The following is a 22,656-nucleotide window of genomic DNA, read 5'->3' as shown; positions in this document are numbered from 1 at the left end:
TACTTTCACATCACCCTCGTTGCTAGTGCTTTTCCAGTGCAATTGAATTGACAACTCAGCTTGTTAAGGCTTATAAGTATTCTTTACCTCCCCTTGTGTCGAATCAATAAATTTGGGTTTTACTTCCCTCGAAGACCGCCGCGATCCCCTATACTTGTGGGTCATCGGGTTTCAACCGTGGAAATCAGAGTCATTGCTTATAAACGGCCACGGAGTCATGTTGTCGCCCTACTTTCCGAGAATAGTGTTGCAATGCACCGATTTTCCGTCTCACATTCGCCACATGTGCGGTTTTAACGTGGACATCGCCACACACAAAAAACCGCATTCGCATAACTAGCTGCGCATGGTTTCTCCCCATGCACTGCGATGCTTTCTCCTCCAAGGCCTACCGGTCTCTTCAAAGAAAACAGCCCTTACATTCCCACCACATAACCTTGATAATCACGGTGGTGAACTTGTCAGACATACCGAATGTTGTCGATGTTTGTACAATTTGAAGGGCGCCATGGACCTCGTCTAGTCATGTAACCCACGGTGGTGGCGGCACACTCGGCCCATCACCACGATAGACGGCGTCGTGGTGGATCGAAAAGGTGAGGGGGCGGTAGGAGCCACCCCGAGGTAGTGGCATCCGACAAATTTAAACCAAATCAAAATTTCACTTGTGGTGTTCTAGCAGCTCCCTACTGAATTTGAATTTTAAACCACAAGGAAGGCAAACATTTACTTACTTGTGTTGCCCATGTGTATTGTGTTCGAGCAAAAAATTATTTCAAATGTATGGCGGAGAGTATGAGGATTTACAATTCGATTTAGCTCAAATGTGGCAAATCATTATGTTTTTTATTCATTACTCCCTCCATTTTATAATTTTGTTCATGCCTTTAGTTCAAAAATTATGGAAGGGGGTGGCCAGGTGGGGTGGGGGCCTGGGGGTAGTCCCGAACATTTCTTCATAATGCAGATCTTGACAAGGATTGGAATTCTAAAAGAAAACTTTAAGCACATGCATAGCTCTTTGACGTGGGCATTACCCTTCGGGTAATTGACATTGCCCTATCCTGTGCGGCTCAACTGGAGGCCCATGAAGATACCCGATGGTAAGGTGGGCCACTAGGACGGTGCTGATGAAGATTCCTTGAAGAACAAGACAGAGAGGAGCCAAACAAGAAAAGTTTAGAGCTAGGTCTTTTGTAAATCTAGTCGTACCCGGACAGATCTCTTGAGACCTGGTCTCCTATATAAAGGCCGGGAGAGGGGCTGCCGAGGGACAGAATCAATCGTAGCAATTTTAGCCACCGGAAGTCTAGAGCTAGGTCGCCGTAGCACTTAGCCTCTCGACGAGATCACAGCCAAAACCTTCGGCACCCCATTGTAACCCAATATTATCATAATCAAGATCAGACAGTCAGGACGTAAGGGTTTTACCTCATCTAGGGCCCCGAACCTGGGTAAATCGCTCTCCCCGCTTGTCTGTTAACCGATGTCTCGTGTCATCCTACAGGATTCCATCAACCCTAAGCCCCAATCGGAGGGCATTGCCGAGGAGTACCCTCGACACTCTTCTTGACAGGGATCTTGATAGGGATTGGTGGGCGATGGCGACGTTAAGCGTCGCTTTCTTCTTGAAGGCATCGTCGTCGCAGTCTGCGGCTACTTACTCGTGCTGCTCCGGGGGGAACCCTAGATCCGGGTCTCCCGGATCGCATGATGATGGCGCTTCCTCTGTCATTCTATCTCTTGGGGCATCATTTTTGGAGCAGCGGCTGGATGGAGGTGGATCTTGGTGGAGTGGTGTTCATCTACCACGTTGACGTTCATGTTTCTCGGCGGCGTGGAGCTGCGAGTGTATTGAAGACGGGCGCGGAATGCTGAACGCGTGCATGATGGTGGAGCTGTCTGGTGTCATGGTGACAGCGACGGCAGGTCTGGCAAGGTCAATGCGGTGAAGATGGGTGCGAGGAAGATTGCGGTAGCGATTTTCTGTGGCGTGTGTGTTGGCGTGCGCTGAGAGTCTGCTTGACTGGATGTGCTTCTCACCTGCTATTGAGCGGCATGGGAAGGCATTTGATTGTTTGGATGATGTGAGTTGGTGTTTTGTCACCCCCTTCATCCCTCTGTAGGTTTAGCGAGGTGGCTTCGAGTTTGATCTTTTTTATTGCTCTTGTAAGATGTTGTGAATAATCTAATAAAAAATTCGTGTGCATCCCTTGGATGCAGAAGCTGGGTGATTTTTCCCATTTCAAAAAAAAACATGCATAGCTCTTCTGAGACAGTACCTTCTTTGTATTTTCGAGAACATATAAAACAACACCTTCTGATTTTGCTCCCGTGTAAACACCCATCACGCATAATATCTATTATCGATCGGTCTGTGATGTCCCTGCTAATTTCCAATTATACATGGACCTTGTTCCCTTGCTCCGAGGAAACTGAGAAAGGGCCATTACCCTCTTTCTGTTTGATACAAAACAGAACTTCGTTTTCATGCTGACAAAGCAGCACCAGATCATAAATGGAGACTCGTTACATGTCACTATTGTGCCATAGTTGTTGGGAAACACCAGTACTAGATCTAGGTTGCACTATCATGTCAACTGAAATAAGACTATCCATGTAAGCAATGCCTAAATGGCCAATACTTCTCAGCTTAACAAGGATATAGAAAGGAAGAAAAATAAGTCCATCTTTGGTCCTTCTCTGTGAAAGCTCATTGTTCGTCCTAAAACTTCTGTTAGATCCAAAAAAGAACCTCAACTCTTGAAAAAGTTTACATCCTGTCTGACTTGAGAAAACTTTGACGTGAACATAAATCTGTAATACATGTTGTTTGGTTCTGATGCAGGAAAAACTCAGACTAGGATTGTGTGTATGCCTAAGCCATAGTTGTCATAAAAACAAATATACATTTCCATGAGGTTGGACCTAAGGAAAAAAATTCGTATATGGATTCAATTCCCACCAACCAAACAAGCTCTATACGAGAAAATCGTAAGGAATAAAATCCTCCAAAATTCTTATGAAATTACTTTGAAACAGGCCCTTAGGGGGACGAATACTGATTGTTGCAAAATTCTATGGAGCTATATAGTACTGAATGAATGGGCATATATTTATTTATTTAGCATAGTATTGTAAACCTAATAAGGGGAGTCCTGTGAGTTGATGGTAATGGTTCTTCCGTAAACACCATCAATTTTAGCTACTCAGATATCCACATTGATGAGAGTAATTATAAATATTCAATCACTTTTTGCAACCAAAGCAAAGTAGACACTTTACTTTCCGATAAGAGAAATCAGAGGGTGACCTCCTCTCTTTCAAACACAAAAGAGCAACCAAAGATAACTACCAGATCAAAAGGAATGGAGGACAGTAACAAGGTATATTTTCTAATAGTTGGAAATCTTTGGTACGTGAACTTCCCAGTAGAAACTACTCCCTACATAGAAGCCTTATGTCCTTGAGTAGTACATTGTGATATGCCAAAACGACAGGTTGAGAAGGAGGAGAGTACTGGAATCAGATTCGAGTACATGGAAATGCAGGCCCTGTGGAAGTACAGTGGTGAAAGGATTTGAGGAGTGTTTCTGTCTATCCTGGTTACAAATCTAATTTACGAATTATAGGCCTGAAAAAATTCTACTGCAGGAACATGAAATCACTTGTAGTTGAAAAGTCTTCACAAATTCCGAAGCACAGCAAAATAGATGTAATGTGGTCCGAGGAATGGAAGTGCAGTAAACTCACCCTCTGTAGGATTAAGATCTATGGTCCCAAATACGGGCCTCCACCTATTATACATGGGAAACAAAATGTAAGATAACTGTTTCAGTCAACAGATTAGATATGTAACATACTGGTGTGCAAGCATAGTATTAACTGTTAAATGTTGCACGCAAGAGGCAACCTGCAGGCTGTAGAATTCTTCTAAAGGCGGTTCAATAGCTACCAAGTAGCATGAAGCATTGTGCACATTTGTGCTTATTCAGCACCTTGCAGTTTTGCGTGTGATAGCAGCATCTTTGACAAAAGTTGTGATAAGAAAAAACGAGGACATAGCAGGACACATTCCTGCCTAACCTCGTAAGGGGAAAATAAGCAAAACAGGTAGCGAGGAAACAGACCTGACGATTCAGATCTAAGTTTTCCTTAAGTGAATTCTCAAAGCACGGCATCTACTAGGCAGGTGTAACTAACAGGGAAATAACTCAATAAGAAAAAAAGGGGTCAGCTACATATGTTCGAGAATCAGGTAGAAAAATTAAAAGAGGAACATGCTCTGTCTGTTACAGTGGAATTCAAGGTTCTTTCTTATCCCCTACCACCCACCTTCAGCATGTCCTGTCGGCTGTCCTGAAGACCGAAGAGTGAAGATCGACTTGGGCAGTGTTCTCTGAATTGTTAACGATAGAGTACTATTATTAATGAGTCATATACACCCGAGGTACCACAACTTGCGCCTTACGTGCAAATTAGTCCCATAACTTGTAAACTGGGGATCTGTGGTGCACAAACTTGTACTGAGAGAGCAAATTAGTCCAACTTCATTCTAAAGCTGACACGTGGCTTCGTATATTTTGCGAAAAGAGTCCTCTAAATTTTTCTATTGGCACGCGTGACTTATGATGCTCCTAACATGCGAGTCCGAACGGTCGGATAGTGCAGGAAACAATTAAAAAGACTGCCAACGGGGTTTCGAACTCGCGATCTATAATGGTATAGCCCGCGAGAATAGCCATCGCGGCACACAATGCTTCTTGATATACACCCGAGGTACCACAACTTGCGCCTTACGTGCAAATTAGTCCCATAACTTGTAAACTGGGGATCTGTGGTGCACGAACTTGTACTGAGAGAGCAAATTAGTCCAACTTCATTCTAAAGCTGACACGTGGCTTCGTATATTTTGCGAAAAGAGTCCTCTAAATTTTTCTATTGGCACGCGTGACTTATGATGCTCCTAACATGCGAGTCCGAACGGTCAGATAGTGCAGGAAACAATTAAAAAGACTGCCAACGGGGGTTTCGAACTCGCGACCTATAATGGTATAGCCCGCGAGAATAGCCATCGCGGCACACAATGCTTCTTGATATATGTTGGACGTAACTTTTGTATATAGACTGGTGTAGATTACATCAATTAGCTTCCATCACAGCGCCCCTCGGGTGCTCAAGGTCCTGGTCAAAGACGTTTGCAACACTACTGCTGCTCAAGTGCTCATAACACTACCTAGCCAATACACCATGAAATTCTTTGTTATACTCTCCCCTTCATAATTACCATGCCTTTTAGGTTTTAGTAAAGTTAAATTTTATAAAATTTGACTATAATATAGAAAAAATATTAATACCATAAATATAAAATTAGTATCATTATAATCATCTTGAAATGTATTTTTATATTATGTAAATATGCAATTATCGATGTTGATATGTTTTGCTATATATTTGGTCAAACTTTAGAAATTTCGCTTGGACTAAAGCCAAAACGCAGGGTAAATAAAAATGGAGGGAGTATACACTAAGATGTCTCACTATACATTTACCAACTCCATCGGAGGTCATGCAGGTCATCGTGCACGGCCACCACCAAGGACCAGTCCACCACACGTTGCTGTAGTCGAGCACGATATTTATACCACCTTAATGTTGCAATCTGTCTTCGGGGAGGTGGTTCGGTGACATAGGCATCCCAAATGGGCCTGCCAAAGATGGTTCCCGGGGTTTAATGAAGGCTCACTACCTTCGAGATCTACTTGCCCTCTACTTCTAACTAAACCCTAGCCTACAATCCATAGGCATTGACAAGTTAATCCCTTGTCATTCGGGGATGCAAGACTCGCATGAAAATTCATAGGCAAATTGTGCACGGAAATGAGCGAAGTTTGGTGCGATGATAAGGCATCATGATGACGTTGTAAATAATTATGCAAGAGAGGACAATGATAAAAAAAATACCCATATCACTATCGCGGGCCGTCTACACTACACAAATAGCAACCACAATATTCATGAGCACCGGTAGATGCATATACAACGTACTGTCACAAACCTGGCTATGCCCGACATGGTGGCCATGCACGTACCCGTCGGTAACCCGGACCTTGGATGATTCTATATTGCCGAGCGAACAAGTCGAATGTGATGTGTATATTAAATTTATGTCCCAGCATATTACAAGAAGTATTATGTGCTTTTGTGGCTGTGCATCCCGACAGCATATTACAAGAAACGTCTTTGACTAATGACTAGGACCTTGAGCAGACGAATGGCGGTGTGATGGAAGCTAATTAATGTAATCTGTATCAGTGTATATATTAGATTTACCTCGAGTTTACATCAAGAAGTGTTGTGTGGTGTGGTGGCTATCCTCGGGGTCAGCAACCAGTATAGGTGGCGAGTTCGAAAACTTGTTAGTTGTTTCATTCTTTTTAATTGTTTCCTGCTTTACCTGACAGTTGGGACCCGCATATTAGGAGCATCATAAGTCACGTGCCAAAAGAAAATTTTACAGGGGTCTTTCGCAAAATATACGATGCCACGTGTCAGCTCTAGAATGAAGTTGGACTAATCTGCTCTCTTGGTACAAGTTTGTGCACCATGGATCCCCACTTTACAAGTTATGGGACTAATTTGCACATAAGGAGCAAGTTGTGGTACCTCTGGTGTATATGACTCATTATCAATAGTGCAGCAGCTGTTTCGCCTTCACCCTTAATCTTTACCGCAATACACTTTCTATGCGGTCTGCGCAGGCTTTTATCCAGGATGAACATTTGGCTAAGCTTTGTTAACAGTACTAATTAAGGTTGAGCAGTCATTGCAATAGACAATGAATGGTGCATTCAGCAAAGTTCAGGCAATACATGTACAATAAAATCAATCAATAAAACCCAGCCGCAAAAACATATCAATAAAACCCCAGTTGAATCATAACCGACAAATCGGAGAACGTCAAGCAGAGGGGTCGATATTTGTCTACTAAGGATAAAAGACGCGATGTGGATGTAGGCAGCGAGGAGGAGAACAAGGTGACGGCAGGATGTTTTTTTACCTCGTGTTGATTAGCCACCGTCGCCTATCGAGGAGAAAGAGGCCGAGGTTGACTATGCGACGGCGAGGAGGCGGCAGAAAAAACTGAAATGGGTGACCGTCGGAGCCTTCCATATTCGTGGACCAAGGCCCCAAGGCCATCTTCGCTTCTGGCAAGGGGGCTTTCAGGTTTGTGGCACGAGGCCTTTTATCTGGCCCAATAAGCTTTCTAGGTTCGGTATGCTTCTGAAGTTGCCAAGTTGGGCTTCCAGCCTATTTGTTAGGGCAACATTGCTCTGATTTTTACAACTGAACATACGGTAACTGCTAATTTCCGGTAAGAGTCTAAGAATGTGACTGTACTGTACTACCATTTGTTTTCAAAAAATAAAAGTCTAACAATACTAGCCTGTATATACGAGATGCCTATGGACTCGTACTGTATCTAGACCTAAAGACAATCAAGCTACTACACAAAAACTGTGTACACTTCTATTATATCATCAAAAACGCCTTGAAGGGTGTGCCAATATCGTCAGGCCTCAACAGAGCAGGCCTGAACTAGAAAACACCCTACTTGCAGTTGTGCAGTGCACCTCCATAATATTGCTCTCCAGCCTAGCACTAGCAAAGTTTGATGAATGTGCTTTTTCGTTCGAACGAACTGCTCCTTGGCTCCTTGCATATCAATCCGTACAAAACACCAGGCAGGCCTTGGCCAACGGATGAGTACGTGAAGAAAATGATGGTGCCCCGGCGCCGCCAAGTTACAGTTTTCCTCTAAAAATATCACTACCATAGGCAGATTATGAAACATGATCATTTTACTCCACTAGCTAGAAGTTCATTACACTTCACCATCGAGTGGTTCTCGATAAGTCCTCAATCCGCAGGCCAGAAGTTTCATTTCGCCCGCCGCAGGACGGAACGGATGTTTTTTTTTAGAACAGAACGGAACGGATGCAAGTGCCATGACCTCACCAAACCAAAAGCCAGACTCAAGGTCGCTTTGTGGTCTATATGGGTGCGTTGTTTGTGTGAGCTTAGCCCGATTATTGCAAGTTTTTGTCCAGTTTTCTCTTAAAAACCAGACACCCTCTTCTTAATTAATGGATGAGGCAAAACTTTTGTCTCTCTTTTTTTTAAAAAAAAAAAGCCAGGCTCACCCAGAATCAGCCGCACTATGCATGCATGGCCCATCAGATAGCCGGGTCGACTGGCCTTGGATCCCACCGGTGGATCCGTTAGCTTGGTTGCAGTAGCAGCAGCCAGCAGGGCCAGCACCTAATTTACACTCATGCATTCCTTAACACTTTCAAGAGTGTTAAAGACGCTGTACAAAAGAACCTTCTTGGTTGATGATTAGCTACTGGCTGAACTCTGCCCAGCAGTCCACCAAAAGCAGATCCTATGCCCAAACGTTTATCATGATTGATCTGTTCAACAGTGAGCATGGGTTTTACAAAGGTCATCTTCCCGTAAGACTGGGGTTCCAACACTGATCTCCAGTATGGAAAGAAACTTCTCCTTGCATATTTGAGCTCCCATCCTTTGCTGATTTTCTTTATTTTGCCCTCTTCCTTTGCAGCATGATAACCAACTTCTGCAGCTGACTTGGCGCGCCGATCTTCAATGGATAACACGTTTTTATACGGGCAGAGATTTCCGATGTCTATACGTGCTCCAGTACGACAAAAACCATGCTCCTTCAGAATCAATGAAACACGTTCAAGGACTTCCGAGTGGGATACATGCATCACATATGGCATCTTTGGGTGTGCCCTAATGTATGAATCAAGAGCTGCGCCAGCTCGAGAAATTATATCAATAAGCGACAATAATGTCACATTAATGGCATTTATCTTGCTCGGTTGGTTTGAATCCATTATGTTCTCACATGCCTCGGATTGTAAAGTATTCTTGTGCACAATATCACCAGTAATAATAGCAAACCCGTCCAACTTACTATTGACCTTACTGCCTTTGTGGGAAGTTCCAGTGCGGATCTGCTCTTGCGCTGCCAGCAGCAGAACAGCTGTCTGGGTAAGCTTTCCATCTTTTATGTAGATCCAGAGCTGATCAAGTAAATTATCTGTGTGTTTTGCAAGAAGCCTGACTGTATCCAAGAAGATCTTCAGTTCAGGCAGGCACAGAAGATGGACGAGCTTGTAGACATACTTCATATCCGCCACACTGCAATCCTGATGCATTTGGTGATGAAATAGACCGTCCTCCAGATACTTATGCAGGCAAGTGTTCTCAACTGCGACATGGAGAGGGAGTAGACCCTCAGTAACTACAGGACCGACTGTGCTTAGGTTGGCTGACGCGCCATGGCGTAAGAGCAACTCTATCATCTCGACAGAGAACATTTCAGCAGCTCGGTGGAGGGGGAAATACCCATATTGGGTCATGTAGTTGGGATTGGCCCGGTACCCATTGAGCTCAGGTGCCCGGCCCTTCAAGGCAACTTTGGCACATTGGAGAGCATTCTGCATGATAATATTGTCTAAAGTCTCTGGTGTGATGACATAGCCCCATCCCATGCCCTGCCCACTGTATGCGAATAAGCTGAGGAAGCGCCGGTGGCTATCCTTCTCCAGGATGGGCGTCAAACAGGGCATTGCTTTGAAGAGGGCAATATTCACCGACTGCAAAAGGGTGAAAGGAAATTAATTATTCGATTAACAAAGTACAATAGTACTGGTAGTATAAATTAAGTATTGCTGCAATGCATCATAGGACAACAAAACGCAAAAATGTGCAAGTGCAGTACAAAAACTATATCCTACGGAATACTGGGGGGCAGAAGTGAACTATAATTATGATCAGATGGTTTTCAATAGGAAAGAACCTCAGGAGTACGGTCTGGGATGATTATTTTGGTTGCTCTGGAGGTAACAAGTATAGCCCGTTTTTGCGCCAACCACTCCATGGCTAATCTTACGTGGACATTTAGGTCAGCAACAGGAGGACAAGGAGGACAAGGAGGACAGGGAGGATTCCATGGATCCAATTCTTCCTCGGCTGATCCATCTTTAAGCTTATCTTCATGAGGGGCAGTTTCCATGACCGCCTCTGTGGGTAGTGTCTCCATTGGCGCAGTCAGTTCCACCCTGTGGCAGCACTAGGTTTTAGTGACCGGGTATTCATTGCAAAAAAAATTCTCAGAGCAATATGAGAACAAAAACACCCGCTATATATGCTAGTCTAGGTTGGATTTTTACAGGTAAATTAGTCAGTTACACACAATTAGGCTGCATGTTTACATCTTACAAACTTCCAAACAGCTAATACGGTACTGCAGTACTGCTACGAGCTAATCTGATGCGGTCATGCGAATTGCAAAATCTGAGGGGAAAGGGGATCAGGGGAATAAGAGGTGAGGAGCAGAAGAGCACCTGGCGTCCTGGGTCCTGGCCATTGATGTCGCGCCGTCGCGGTCCCCTGCAGGATGCATCCTTCTTCGCTGCCGCTCTCTGCTGCTCCGCCTCTTCCCGCCGGTAGCCGCCGCCAGTCGCCTGCTCTGCTTCGCGTCGGAATCGGATCGCCTAGGGTTGTCGCCGCCCGCCTGCGCGTCTGTTCGTGTTCGCGCGAGTCTGGCAGACTGCGAGGCTGCGAGAGCGAGCAGAAACTTCGTTCGTGGCTTCGAGCAGAACGACTAGAATTGGGTTGGATGGGCTGTTGTATGGGCTATGGGCCATATGAGTAGTAGTAACAAAAAGTTGCTCAAAATCTTATGTATTCACCTGAATATAGCAGAAACTCAATTCGCTATTCACTAATGTAATAAGACACGTCTAGATATATGTATTTACGTAAAAAAAGTAGTAGTATCTTACATTAGTGAACGGAAGAGTATTTCCCATGGAGCTCGCTGCACGCGTCTGTCTTTATTTTTTTGATGGTATGCGCCTGTTTTCTTACTAGTTGGTCAGATATTGTCCATGAAGCTCCCTGTTCCAAATTTTGAATTGGTCTGTCATATTTGGTACTTGCTTCCGAAACTTACCAGTACCACAGTTTTGCTATCTGAACTTCCAAATTCTTAGCTTCTCAGGCACGGAAGGTTCTAGAAACGATGACTCGACTGCACATGCTTCACCAAGAGAGGCTCCAATAACACGGACACCTGCAGATATTGCAGAAGAGCGGACAGTAGTGACTCTTCACAGCAGCACGAGTTGCACGTTGAGCAGCCAGCGTGGATGGGTCCGAGACGTAACCGGAACGGTGATTGGAGCGTTGGCGACCAGTCTAAGCCTCACGGCCTCACGGGTGGTGTTTAACCGCCGGGAAAGATAAGGGCACGGGGATGTGAGAGCTCGCGCTGGAGTGAACACGAGGGCGACGCCGAAGGAGATCGAGGAACGCGCCTGCGGCCGGCCGGATATCCGTCGAGATAGAGGAGGCGTGGAGGTGTGTCGCCGTGGCGATTTCTCACCGCCGGCGTCCCTGTCGGGCTAGCCGGCTGGCAGTGGATACTACACGGACTTGTACCGCTCGAAAAGCCAACTGATGGCGCCACTAAAAAGATCTTGACGGAGTCAAGTGATCAAGTGTAGCTGATGAAGTGATGGTCTGTTAGCATCCTCACGTAGTCACGCGCTCATGCTGTGGTACGTATACTTTGTCCACGGGTGTTAGTGTGTTACGAATTCAGTGATTAAATAAATAAACTTGCTGATGATTAGCTTCGCCAAGAAAAAGGAGTGCTTATACAGAAAGTCGGGATAAATTGTGGGCATATATACCGTTGGAAAATTGCAATGGGACATGTGCGATTGACATTGCCTGTCGAGAGGCTGGCATGGAAAATATCTGAGAGGATGTACTGAGGCCACTAACATGTACTAGTCAAAGGTTTTGCATGTTTCTGGTCGAAATAACGATGCAGCAGCTGGAAATTCAGTACTAGTCTACGTACATTTGAGCAGTGTCAAGTAAACTACCGTTAGTCATGCCTCAGAGCGACAGTGCTGTCGTTTAGCGAAGCACAAGTACCAAACCGAGAACGTCGCCGTCGCGGCGAAGAAAATCTTGGGCTGAAAGGAGGAGAAGCACGGGACTAGCTAGCTAGCACCGTCCATATCGCGAGATACTTGCACCGATCTGGCCAAATCGTTCAAGGCTCGTTCGATAGTCCTCATTTTGCATCCAAGTAGTAGCTTGCAGGAGAAAAAGCTCTTACTGAACCCTTGAAGGTTAATGCAAAATTTGCGACAAAGGAGGGTCAATGCAACTAGGTTGTTAGAGAAAAAGAAGCCACCAGTTCGGTGTAGTTAGCTTCTTGGTAATTCCAGTGCGAAGCAATGCAGTGTCCGTTTAGTAGAAGATCGATGCAAAGCAATGCAGTGAGGAACATTCAAATCAGCATCTTAAGTTCTTAACTGAAAGACAACTGAATTTCTAGCGCTAGAGGCCTAGGATTGTGAGATTTTGATTCGGCAGGAGAGCAAGTGGATCCTTTGGAGATCTCCTTGATATCTACCGGGCTGATGGTAGTTCGCTGTCTGGTGGGGCTGTCAAATTAGAGTAGGACATGCTGGCAAGAATCAAATTCTGTAGAAACCACGCATTGCCACAAGTTTTGAGATCCGTAGGTAGGAATGGAGCCAGAATTTTCGGTGACCACACAAGGTTGCAGCTGCTACCTTCCGCTTGTCCGTAAACCCCACTGTCCCAAAATGGTGGAAGCAAATTCCATTACCTTGCCCGATTGAATGGCAGTTCTCTACTGAAGTAGATCTGGTCAGTGGTCCGCACATCTGTAGTTGTGCAGTCACGTTTGCTTGATTTCTGTTGTTCTGCAAGCAGACCACAACTTACCTTCTACTTTAGCACCGTGATTTTTCATCCGTTTACTATAATAAGTTTTACTATGGTAAATCTTGTTCTGCTTGAGTGATAGAGGGGCGAGGATCCTTGGCATATCTTTGGCTCGCGCTAGGTGGTCCAAGGACATATTTTTCAGTTTTTGAAGCTCGTTGTTTTGCAAGATCTGCTATGAATGTTTATTTCGACCAAAACCATGAACTAGGGATTATTTTGCTGTATCTAGCAGAGATGCTCTATCCCGAAGCAAACTCTAAGGCGCAGTCATAAATTGAGCAATGTAGGTGGAAATATGTGCTCCGCACAAAATAAAATGGAGCAACCAATTTTAAAATCGCACAAAATGGTGCAAGTAGAAGCATACGCGAACGAAACGAACGTAACTTCATACAGAACCGACGATATGTCAACTTACCGCGGGGGACATATCCTTTTTCTGTTCCTTTCGCTGCATTTTCATTGCCTTCTTCATGTACTACCACAGAAACTGGTAGGCAGTTTCCTGTACAAGGCATTGTCGGTCTACACACCAATACAGTACTGCTGAGGAGAAAAACAACCACATCTCCATCAGCAACCAGGGCAAATCCAATTTGACACTCCCGAGTGAACTGGCGATCGATGGCCATCCAACTTGCACGCCCTGGTTTGGCGGCTAGCCGGGGCGGCGCACATTTCCGCCGTCCGTCGCTCGCCGGCCGGGTGGCCCATGCGCGATCATAGGACTGGTGGCCCTCGTGAAGTCTCTCCGGCGACGAGCCCATTTCCACCGTCCAATCGCCGGTGAAGGACCAACCAATTCCGATGTGCGATCTACGGGACGAGCGACGGGAACGTGGCGCCCATCGGGGACGCCCTCCCAGCCGCTCGTTGGTAACCGCCGGCGAGATATTTTTCTGTACCGTGCGAGGCTGCGAGGCCGAGGACGGAGGACAGAAGTCCGTATCGCCAACTTGGACAAGGATGGGAAGCCGGGAACGAGCGGACGGGGTGCATTTCGGGGAAGATTTCCAGCAGCGCGCGGACGTGGGCCGTGATGTTGTTGTTGCTGTACTGTACCAGTACCGTAGCGTCATGTGGTGGACGTAGGAGCTCGATTCGTTAGGTGCTATCAGCAGGGATTCAGGCGTTCAGCGTCAGTCCGACGATGTTTTCGACTTTTTTAGGAAACCCAACCCAGTCCCACGATTTTGTGCGGCCGATTTTCAATCTCCGTTTTGTGCTGACCATGCTTGATATGAGCTCACTTGTACCTTGTCTACCTTATCGTTTCACCCTTTTCCCGAGCTGTTCTACGTTTTCCCTTAGGGCATCTCCAGCAGCGCGATCCATTTTAGTGCGCGCGTCCGTTTTGGGTCGCGCCGCGAACAATAAAATGACCGTTTTTGTCCGCGCATCCGTTTGCATCTGGAGGTGGCTCCAGCGGGGCGACATAATTTTTTTACTTGTTTTTTTTCTTTTCTCTATTTAAACATAGTTCCAAATATTACATATTAGAACATTGTTTTACGCAAACTAATACATAGTTTGGAACATGGTTTACACAAACTAATACATAGTTTGAACCATGGTTGACACAAATAAAAACATTTTAAAAAAAGAACGCACGATCTCTTTATATAGGCCGGCGGCAGGCGATGGCCGCGAGACGCGTGGCGTCGCCATTAACGTGGTTGGCGGAGGTAGGCGACGGCCGCTCGGCAGCCGAGGCATCGCCATTAACGTGGCGCAGATTACCGAAGCGACGCAGCAGCGCCAGTCGCTGGCGCGCTTGAGAAGACGCATCGACACAGGGTCGCTGCCAGGCGGGCCCGATGAAACATCCACCAGACGTGAGCGGACACTTTGCGCGTCCGCGCAGCGTCCGCAGAGACGCATCCGAGGCGCATATTTGGACCAGGTTTGCGTCGCTGCGGACGGCCCGGTCACTTTGCGTCGCCCCGCTGGAGGTGGTACCAGACGCATTTTTCGGCCCGGCGAACGAAAACGGTCAGTGTCCGTTTGCGTCGCTAAAGATACCCTTACCGTATTTTTTTTGCGGAGTAACTTGTAGCTTATCACTGGTTGCTCTTCAAGCATTTACCAAAAGATGTGAATATTTGCTAAGTTGGATTAGACCGAGTAGATTGGTTTTGGTGAAAGACGAAAACTGTGGACCCATTAACCCTTGTGGTTGTTAGGCCTGGCTGCCTCTGGTCTAGACTGTGTGTACCTCCCCCAAATTATGACTTGCAACAACAAAAATTAGCATACTAGAATATAAAGTATGTGTTAAATCCAAAAGGAAGAAAGAACAATTATTTTAATGCAATGGCAATACAAGCAATTTAGCGATCATGTTTTTATCGTTGTTGAGAAAATAGAAAAATGTGGTATGGTTTTTTTATCACTACAACTATTTTTTATAACTAGCAAGAGATGTGATTGGATCGACAGTTATTCTGTGTCCTACTCTGATTCCAATATGTTGTCTTTGTTCACACCATAATTGTTTAATACAGTGTCGAAGTTTAGTGAATTTGCAGCGGACTAGGCCAAGGTTGCCGCCAACTTCCTTCAGTGGCTCTGTCTTCCTCGCCTAAATTATCCCGAGCCACTTATATTTGTAGAGATTCCGACAACATTTACTACTCCTAGAGGGAGCCACACTACGTACAAAAAGGTAATTCCCTTCCTTTTCTTTGAAGACAGGATGTCCTAACCATCCTACAGCTATTTCATCTCATTGTCTATTGAGCCTACTATGAATAATCCCCCTTTTGCCGGATTATTACCGCCTCTTTAAACAAATATAGTTTTCTATCACACTTAATAAAATTAAAAAGATAAGATAACTCTTATGCTAAACATTAAGGCAAAATGTTGCTATACAATCAGATGGATACAAACATACTTCAAATAAAATTAAGCAATACTTTGCTCTAAATTGCCATGTCATTGTTTTGTTACTTCGCCTTCCAAGAAGACCTTTTATAAATCAGGCCCCATAGTTTCGACAGGAAAACTAGTAAGCGCAAAATGCACGCCTCCGTACATTAGTATGTGACACTAGTAGGATTCTTAGTGGATATGTTAGTGTTTTGTTAGTTTTTCGTATCCTTAAACATCTTTGCAAAGAGGTTAAAGTGTACCCTCTGATAAATAAGCTAATAGATGTCTCTAGAGTGTATGGTTGCTTTCCTTAGATGTAAGAAAATAGAGGGTTAGTATGGTGCATATGATTTCTTGTATAAAGGTGTATAAATATAATATTCTAGAATGTATAAGGTGTTTGAAAGGACTTTGATTAGAAACCTTTGATGCCATGCTCTTACCTGGTCGAGAGATCGTAAGCGGGGGCAGGGCACGAATGCCCATCTTACCATGCATAGTATGATTGTAAAGAGTAGCGCGCCGCTCCAGTGATTGTTGGTCCGCCGCATGAGCTGAAAAACTCTCTTGCCAATATTTATTACCAGGTGTCCACCAAGTTTGCTGAGTTGCCCGTCATGCACCATGAACCTCATGAAGAAGTTGCTCATAAGCAACTCCAAGGTGGACTTTATAAATTTTTGTATGAATTATATTAATTGTATTCGTTGAATTATAATGAAATCAATTTACTATATGTTTTATATCTATGTAATATGGTTGAATCATTTAGATAGAAATATGGTTATATTATTTACAATGGAACAAAAAAATCAACTAAGTCGTGCATATTGGGGTGGGAGAGCCCGCCTCTTCCAATAGCAATTGTCCGACCTGAGGGCTGGTGGAGATGCTGGATATGCTCTAAATGAGTGATACGTCTCAAACGTATCTATAATTTCTTATGTTTCATGCTAGTTTTATGACAATACTCACATGTTTTATATACACTTTATATCATTTTGATGCATTTTCCGGCACTAACCTATTAACAAGATGCCGAAGCGCCAGTTCCTGTTTTTTGCTGTTTTTGGTTTCAGAAATCCTACACAGGAAATATTCTCGGAATTGGACGAAACAAAAGCCCACGATCTTATTTTCTACGGAGCCTTCCAGAAGTCCGAAGAGGAGACGAAGAGGGGCGACGAGGCGGCCACACCCTAGGGGGTGCGGCCCCACCCCTGGCCACGCCGCCCTATGGGGTGGGCCCCTCGAGCGTCCCCGACTCTGCCCCTTCGCCTATATATTCTCTCCGTCGCGAAAACCCTAGTACCGAGAGCCACGATACAAGAAAAGTTACTGTGACGCCGCCGCCAATCCCATCTCGGGGGATTCAGGAGATCGCCTCCGGCACCCTGCCCGAGAGGGGAATCATCACCGGAGGGCTCTACATCACCATGCCCGCCTACGGACTGATGCGTGAGTAGTTCATCCTTGGGCTATGGGTCCATAGCAGTAGCTAGATGGTTATCTTCTCCTCTTGTGCTATCATGTTTAGATCTTGTGAGCTTCCTATCATGATCAAGATCATCTATTTGTAATGCTACATGTTGTGTTTGTTGGGATCCGATGAATATGGAATAATATGTCAAGTTGATTATTGATCTATCATATATGTGTTGTTTATGATCTTGCATGCTCTCCGTTGCTAGTAGAGGCTCTGACCAAGTTGATACTTGTAACTCCAAGAGGGGGTATTTATGCTCGATAGTGGGTTCATGCCTCCATTGAATCTGGGACAGTGACAGAAAGTTCTAAGGTTATGGATGTGCGGTTGCCAATAAAGATAAAACATCAATACTTTGTCGAAGGATATTTGTATTGTTTACATTACGCACAGTACTTAATGCAATTGTCTGTTGTTTGCAACTTAATACTGGAAGGGATGCGGATGCTAATCCGAAGGTGGACTTTTTAGGCATAGATGCATGCTGGATAGCGGTCTATGTTCTTTGCCGTAATGCCCTAAGTAAAACTCATAGTGGTCATCATGATATGTATGTGCATTGTTATGCCCTCTCTATTTGTCAATTGCTCAACTGTAATTTGTTCACCCAACATGCTATTTATCTTATTGGAGAGACACCACTAGTGAACTGTGGACCCCGGTCCATTCTTTTACATCTGAAATACAATCTAATGCAATCATTGTTCTCTGTTGTTCTTTGCAAATAAACATCATTCTCCACACCATATGTTTAATCCTTTGTTTACAGCAAGCCGGTGAGGTTGACAACCTCACTGTTAAGTTGGGGCAAAGTATTTTGATTGTGTTGTGCAGGTTCCACGTTGGCGTCGGAATCCCTGGTGTTGCGCCACACTACACTTCTTCACCAACAACCTTCACGTGACCTTCATCTCCTACTGGTTCGATAACCTTGGTTTCTTACTGAGGGAAAAACTTGTTGCTGTGCGCATCACACCTTCCTCTTGGGGTTCCCAACGGACGTGTGCATCACACGCCATCAAGACCTTTTTCTGGCGCCGTTTCCGGGGAGATCAAGACACGCTGCAAGGGGAGTCTCTCACATCCAATCTCTTTACTTTGTTTATTGTCTTGCTTTACTTTATTTTATTTTCTGTCTTGTTTGCTTTCTTTACATCAAAAACACAAAAAAAATTAGTTACTTGCATTTACTTTATTTAATTCTGTTTGGTTTACTTATTTTTACTAAGTTGTGTGATTTCACTAGCACAAATAATAATGATTTCATATGCACACCTATTGCTCCACCTGCTACTACATCAGAATTTTATGAAATTAAACCTGCTTTACTAAATCTTGTTATGGGAGAGCAATTTTCTGGTGTTAGTACTGATGATGCTGCTGCCCATCTTAATAATTTTGTTGAACTTTGTGAAATGTAAAAGTATAAGGATGTAGATGGGGACATTATAAAACTGAAATTGTTTCCTTTCTCCTTAAGAGGAAGAGCTAAAGATTGGTTGCTATCTTTACCTAAGAATAGTATTGATTCATGGACTAAATGTAAAGATGCTTTCATTGGTAGATATTATCCTCCTGCTAAAATTATATCTTTGAGAAGTAGCATAATGAATTTTAAGCAATTAGATAATGAACATATTGCCCAAACATGGGAAAGAATGAAATCTTTGGTAAAGAATTGCCCTACCCATGGACTAACTACTTGGATGATCATCCAAAAAAATTATGCAGGATTAAATTTTTCTTCAAGGAACCTATTGGATTCAGCTGCTGGAGGTACTTTTATGTCCATCACTTTGGGTGCTGCAACAAAGCTTCTTGATGATATGACGATCAACTACTCTGAATGGCACACTGAAAGGACTCCTCAAGGTAAGAAGGTAAATTCTGTTGAAGAAACCTCCTCCTTCAGTGATAAGATTGATGTTATTATATCTATGCTTGTTAATGGTAGATCTAATGTTGATCCTAATAATGTTCCTTTAGCTTCATTGGTTGCTCAAGAAGATCATGTTGATGTGAACTTCATTAAAAATAGTAATTTCAACAACAATGCTTATAGGAATAATTTTGGTAACAACTATAGGCCATATCCTTCTAATAATGGTAATGGTTATGGTAATTATTATGGTAATTCTTACAACAATAGTAGGAGTGTACCCTCTGGTCTTGAATTCATGCTTAAAGAATTTATTAGTACACAAACTGCTTTTAACAAATCTGTTGAAGAAAAGCTTGGTAAAATTGATGTTCTTGCTTCTAAGGTTGATAGTCTTGCTGCTGATGTTGATCTTTTAAAACTGAAAGTTATGCCTAATGAAACTAAAGATATTAAGTCATTTGCTACATCAAACGCTATCCAAATTCGAATTAATGACAATATTAGAATGATGGCTGAATTGCATGCTAGGTGGGAAAGAGAAGAAAAACTTGCTAAAGAGAATAATGTAGCTAAAGTTCGGACTATCACCACCACTAGTAATATTAATGCTTCACATGTTGCTAAACCTCCTACTATCAATGGTAAAATAATTGGTGTTGACAATGTTTCTACCTCTAATACAAAGCATGCAAAATTGCCTGAAACTGCTGAAACTGTTTGTGATAAGAGTGCTGAAATTTTTCAGAGTATTGGGGACAATGATCCCATTGCTTTAGATCATAATGGTTTTGATTTGGATAATTGTCATATCTCTGAAGTTATTAAGTTCTTGCAAAAACTTGTTAGAAGTCTTAATGCTAGTGCTATAAACTTGGCCTTTACAAAACATATTACAAATGCTCTCATTAAAGCTAGAGAAGAGAAATTAAAACTTGAAACTTCTATTCCTAGGAAGTTGGAAGATGGTTGGGAGCCCATCATTAAAATGAAAGTAAATGATTTTGATTGTAATGCTTTATGTGATCTTGGTGCAAGTATTTCTGTTATGCCTAAGAAACTTTATGATATGCTTGACTTGCCACCATTGAAATATTGTTATTTGGATGTTAATCTTGCTGATAATTCTACAAAGAAACCTTTGGGGAGGATTGATAATGTTCACATTATGGTTAACAATAACCATGTCCCCGTTGATTTTGTTATCTTGGATATTGAATGCAATGCATCTTGTCCTATTATTTTGGGAAGACCCTTTCTTCGAACTGTTGGTGCTATTATTGATATGAAAGAAGGAAATATTAAATATTGATTCCCTCTTAAGAAAGGTATGGAACACTTCCCTAGAAAGAGAATTTAGTTGCCTTTTGATTCTATTATTAGAACAAATTATTATGTTTATGCTTCCTCTTTTGATAATACTTGATTTACACTTGCTGCGCCTAGCTGAAAGGCGTTAAAGAAAAGCGCTTATGGGAGACAACCCATTATTTTACTTATGCAATTTTTGTTTTATATTTGAGTCAAGGTGCTTGTTACTACTGTAGCAATACCTTTGTATCTTTACTTTATTGCATTGGTGTGCCAAGTAAAGTCTTTGATAGTAAGGTTGATACTAGATTTGGATTTCTGCGCAGAAACAGATTTCTAGCTGTCACGAATTTGAGTAGATCTCTCTGTAGGAAACTTAGAAAAATCTGCGAAAATTCATGAGTGATCCTCAGATATGTATGCAACTTTCATTAAATTTGAGCTTCTTCATCTGAGCATGTTAAGTGCCTCTAAAAAATTCGTCTTTACGGACTATTCTGTTTTGACAGATTCTGCCTTTTATTTCACATTGCCTCTTTTACTTTGTTGAGTGGATTTATTTGCTCCATTAACTTTCAGTAGCTTTGGGTAATGTCCAGAACTGTTGGGAATGATTGTGTCCTCTCTGAATATGTGAATTTTTGATTATGCACTAACCCTCTAATGAGATTGTTTTGAGTTTGGTGTGGAGGAAGTTTTCAAGGATCAAGAGAGGAGGATGATATAATACGATCAAGAAGAGTGAAAAGTCTAACCTTGGGGATGCCCCCATGATTCATCCCTGCATATTTCAAGAAGACTCAAGCATCTAAGCTTTGAGATGCCCAAGGCATCCCCTTCTTCATCAACAACTTATCAGGTCACCTCTAGTGAAACTATATTTTTATTCCGTCACATCTTATGAGCTTTACTTGGAGCGTCTGTATGTCTTTATTTTTGTTTTTGTTTGAATAAAATCGGATCCTACCATTCCTTGTGTGGGAGAGAGACACGCTTCGCTTTTTCATATTGAACACTGGTGTTCTTAGCTTTACTTTTAATGTTCATAGCGAAGGTTGAAAACCGCTTCATTCATTGCTATTTGGTTGGAAACAGAAAATGCTTCATGTGGTAATTGGTATATGGTCTTGAAAAATTTGATACTTGGCAATTGTTTGAGTTCTCAAGTAGATCATGTTTAAGCTCTTGCATCATGCAGTTTAAACTTATTAGTGGAGAACTACCGTAGAGCTTGTTGAAATTTGGTTTGCATGATTGGTCTCTCTAAAGTCTAGATATTTTCTGGTAAAAGTGTTTGAACAACAAGGAAGACAGTGTAGAGTCTTATAATGCTTGCAATATGTTCTTATGTAAGTTTTTTTGTACCGGTTCATACTTGTGTTTGCTTCAAACAACCTTGCTAGTCAAAGCCTTGTACTGAGAGGGAATGCTTCTCGTGCATCCAAAACCTTGAGCCAAAACTTATGTCATTTGTGTCCACCATAACTACCTACTATGTGGTATTTCTCTGCCATTCCAAAGTAAATTGCTTGTGTGCTACCTTTAAAATTTCATTCCTTGTCTTTGCAATATATAGCTCATGGGAAAGTAGCCTAAAACTATTGTGGTAAAGAATATGTCGCTTATGTATCCTATTTCTTATAAGTTGCTTGTTGAGCGGTAACCATGTTTCTGGGGACGCCATCAACCTTTGTTGAATATCATGTGATTTGCTATGCATGTTCGTCTTGTCTGAAGTAAGGGAGATTTGCCATGAGTTGAATGGTTTGAGTATGCATATTGTTAGAGAAGAACATTGGGCCACCAATCAAAGCCATGTATCATGGTGGAAGTTTCAGCTTGGACATTAATCCTCAAATCTCTTATGAGAATATTATCTGTTGTTGAATGCTTAAGCATTAAAGAGGAGTCCATTATCTGTTTTCTATGTTGTCCCGATATGGATGTCCTCAAGTTGAGATCTATCAAAATCGAGAAATCAAATATGATTTATCTCCTTGGACCTTTGTACATGTGGCATAGAGGTACCCCTTTATGACACTTGGTTGAAACATATGTAATGCAATGATAATCCATGGAAATCCGAGCTAATTAGGACAAGGTGCAAGCACTATTGGTATTTGATGCATGAGGCTTGCAACTTATAGGATGTTTTATGCATAACACATATGAATTATTACTACCATTGACAAAATTGTTTCCATGTTTTCAAAATAAAAGCTCTAGCACATGAGTG

At 42.9% G+C, this 22,656-nt stretch overlaps 1 protein-coding gene across 1 annotated transcript; it reads right to left on the bottom strand.

Moving 5' to 3' along the window:
- Window positions 1-8,331: 8,331 nt before the first annotated feature.
- On the bottom strand, window positions 8,332-10,559 carry LOC124661881. Its single transcript, XM_047199772.1, has 3 exons — window positions 10,440-10,559; window positions 9,893-10,154; window positions 8,332-9,689 (listed from the first exon to the last, which is right to left on the bottom strand). The coding sequence occupies exons 1-3, from the start codon at window positions 10,496-10,498 to the stop codon at window positions 8,334-8,336; spliced, it is 1,677 nt and encodes a 558-aa protein (XP_047055728.1). The 5' UTR covers window positions 10,499-10,559; the 3' UTR covers window positions 8,332-8,333.
- Between the last annotated feature and the right edge of the window lie 12,097 nt (window positions 10,560-22,656).

The sequence above is a fragment of the Lolium rigidum genome, chromosome 6 (genome assembly GCF_022539505.1).
Source record: "Lolium rigidum isolate FL_2022 chromosome 6, APGP_CSIRO_Lrig_0.1, whole genome shotgun sequence".
In the NCBI taxonomy this organism is placed as follows: domain Eukaryota; kingdom Viridiplantae; phylum Streptophyta; class Magnoliopsida; order Poales; family Poaceae; genus Lolium; species Lolium rigidum.
This window is presented reverse-complemented; position numbering and strand designations above follow the sequence as displayed.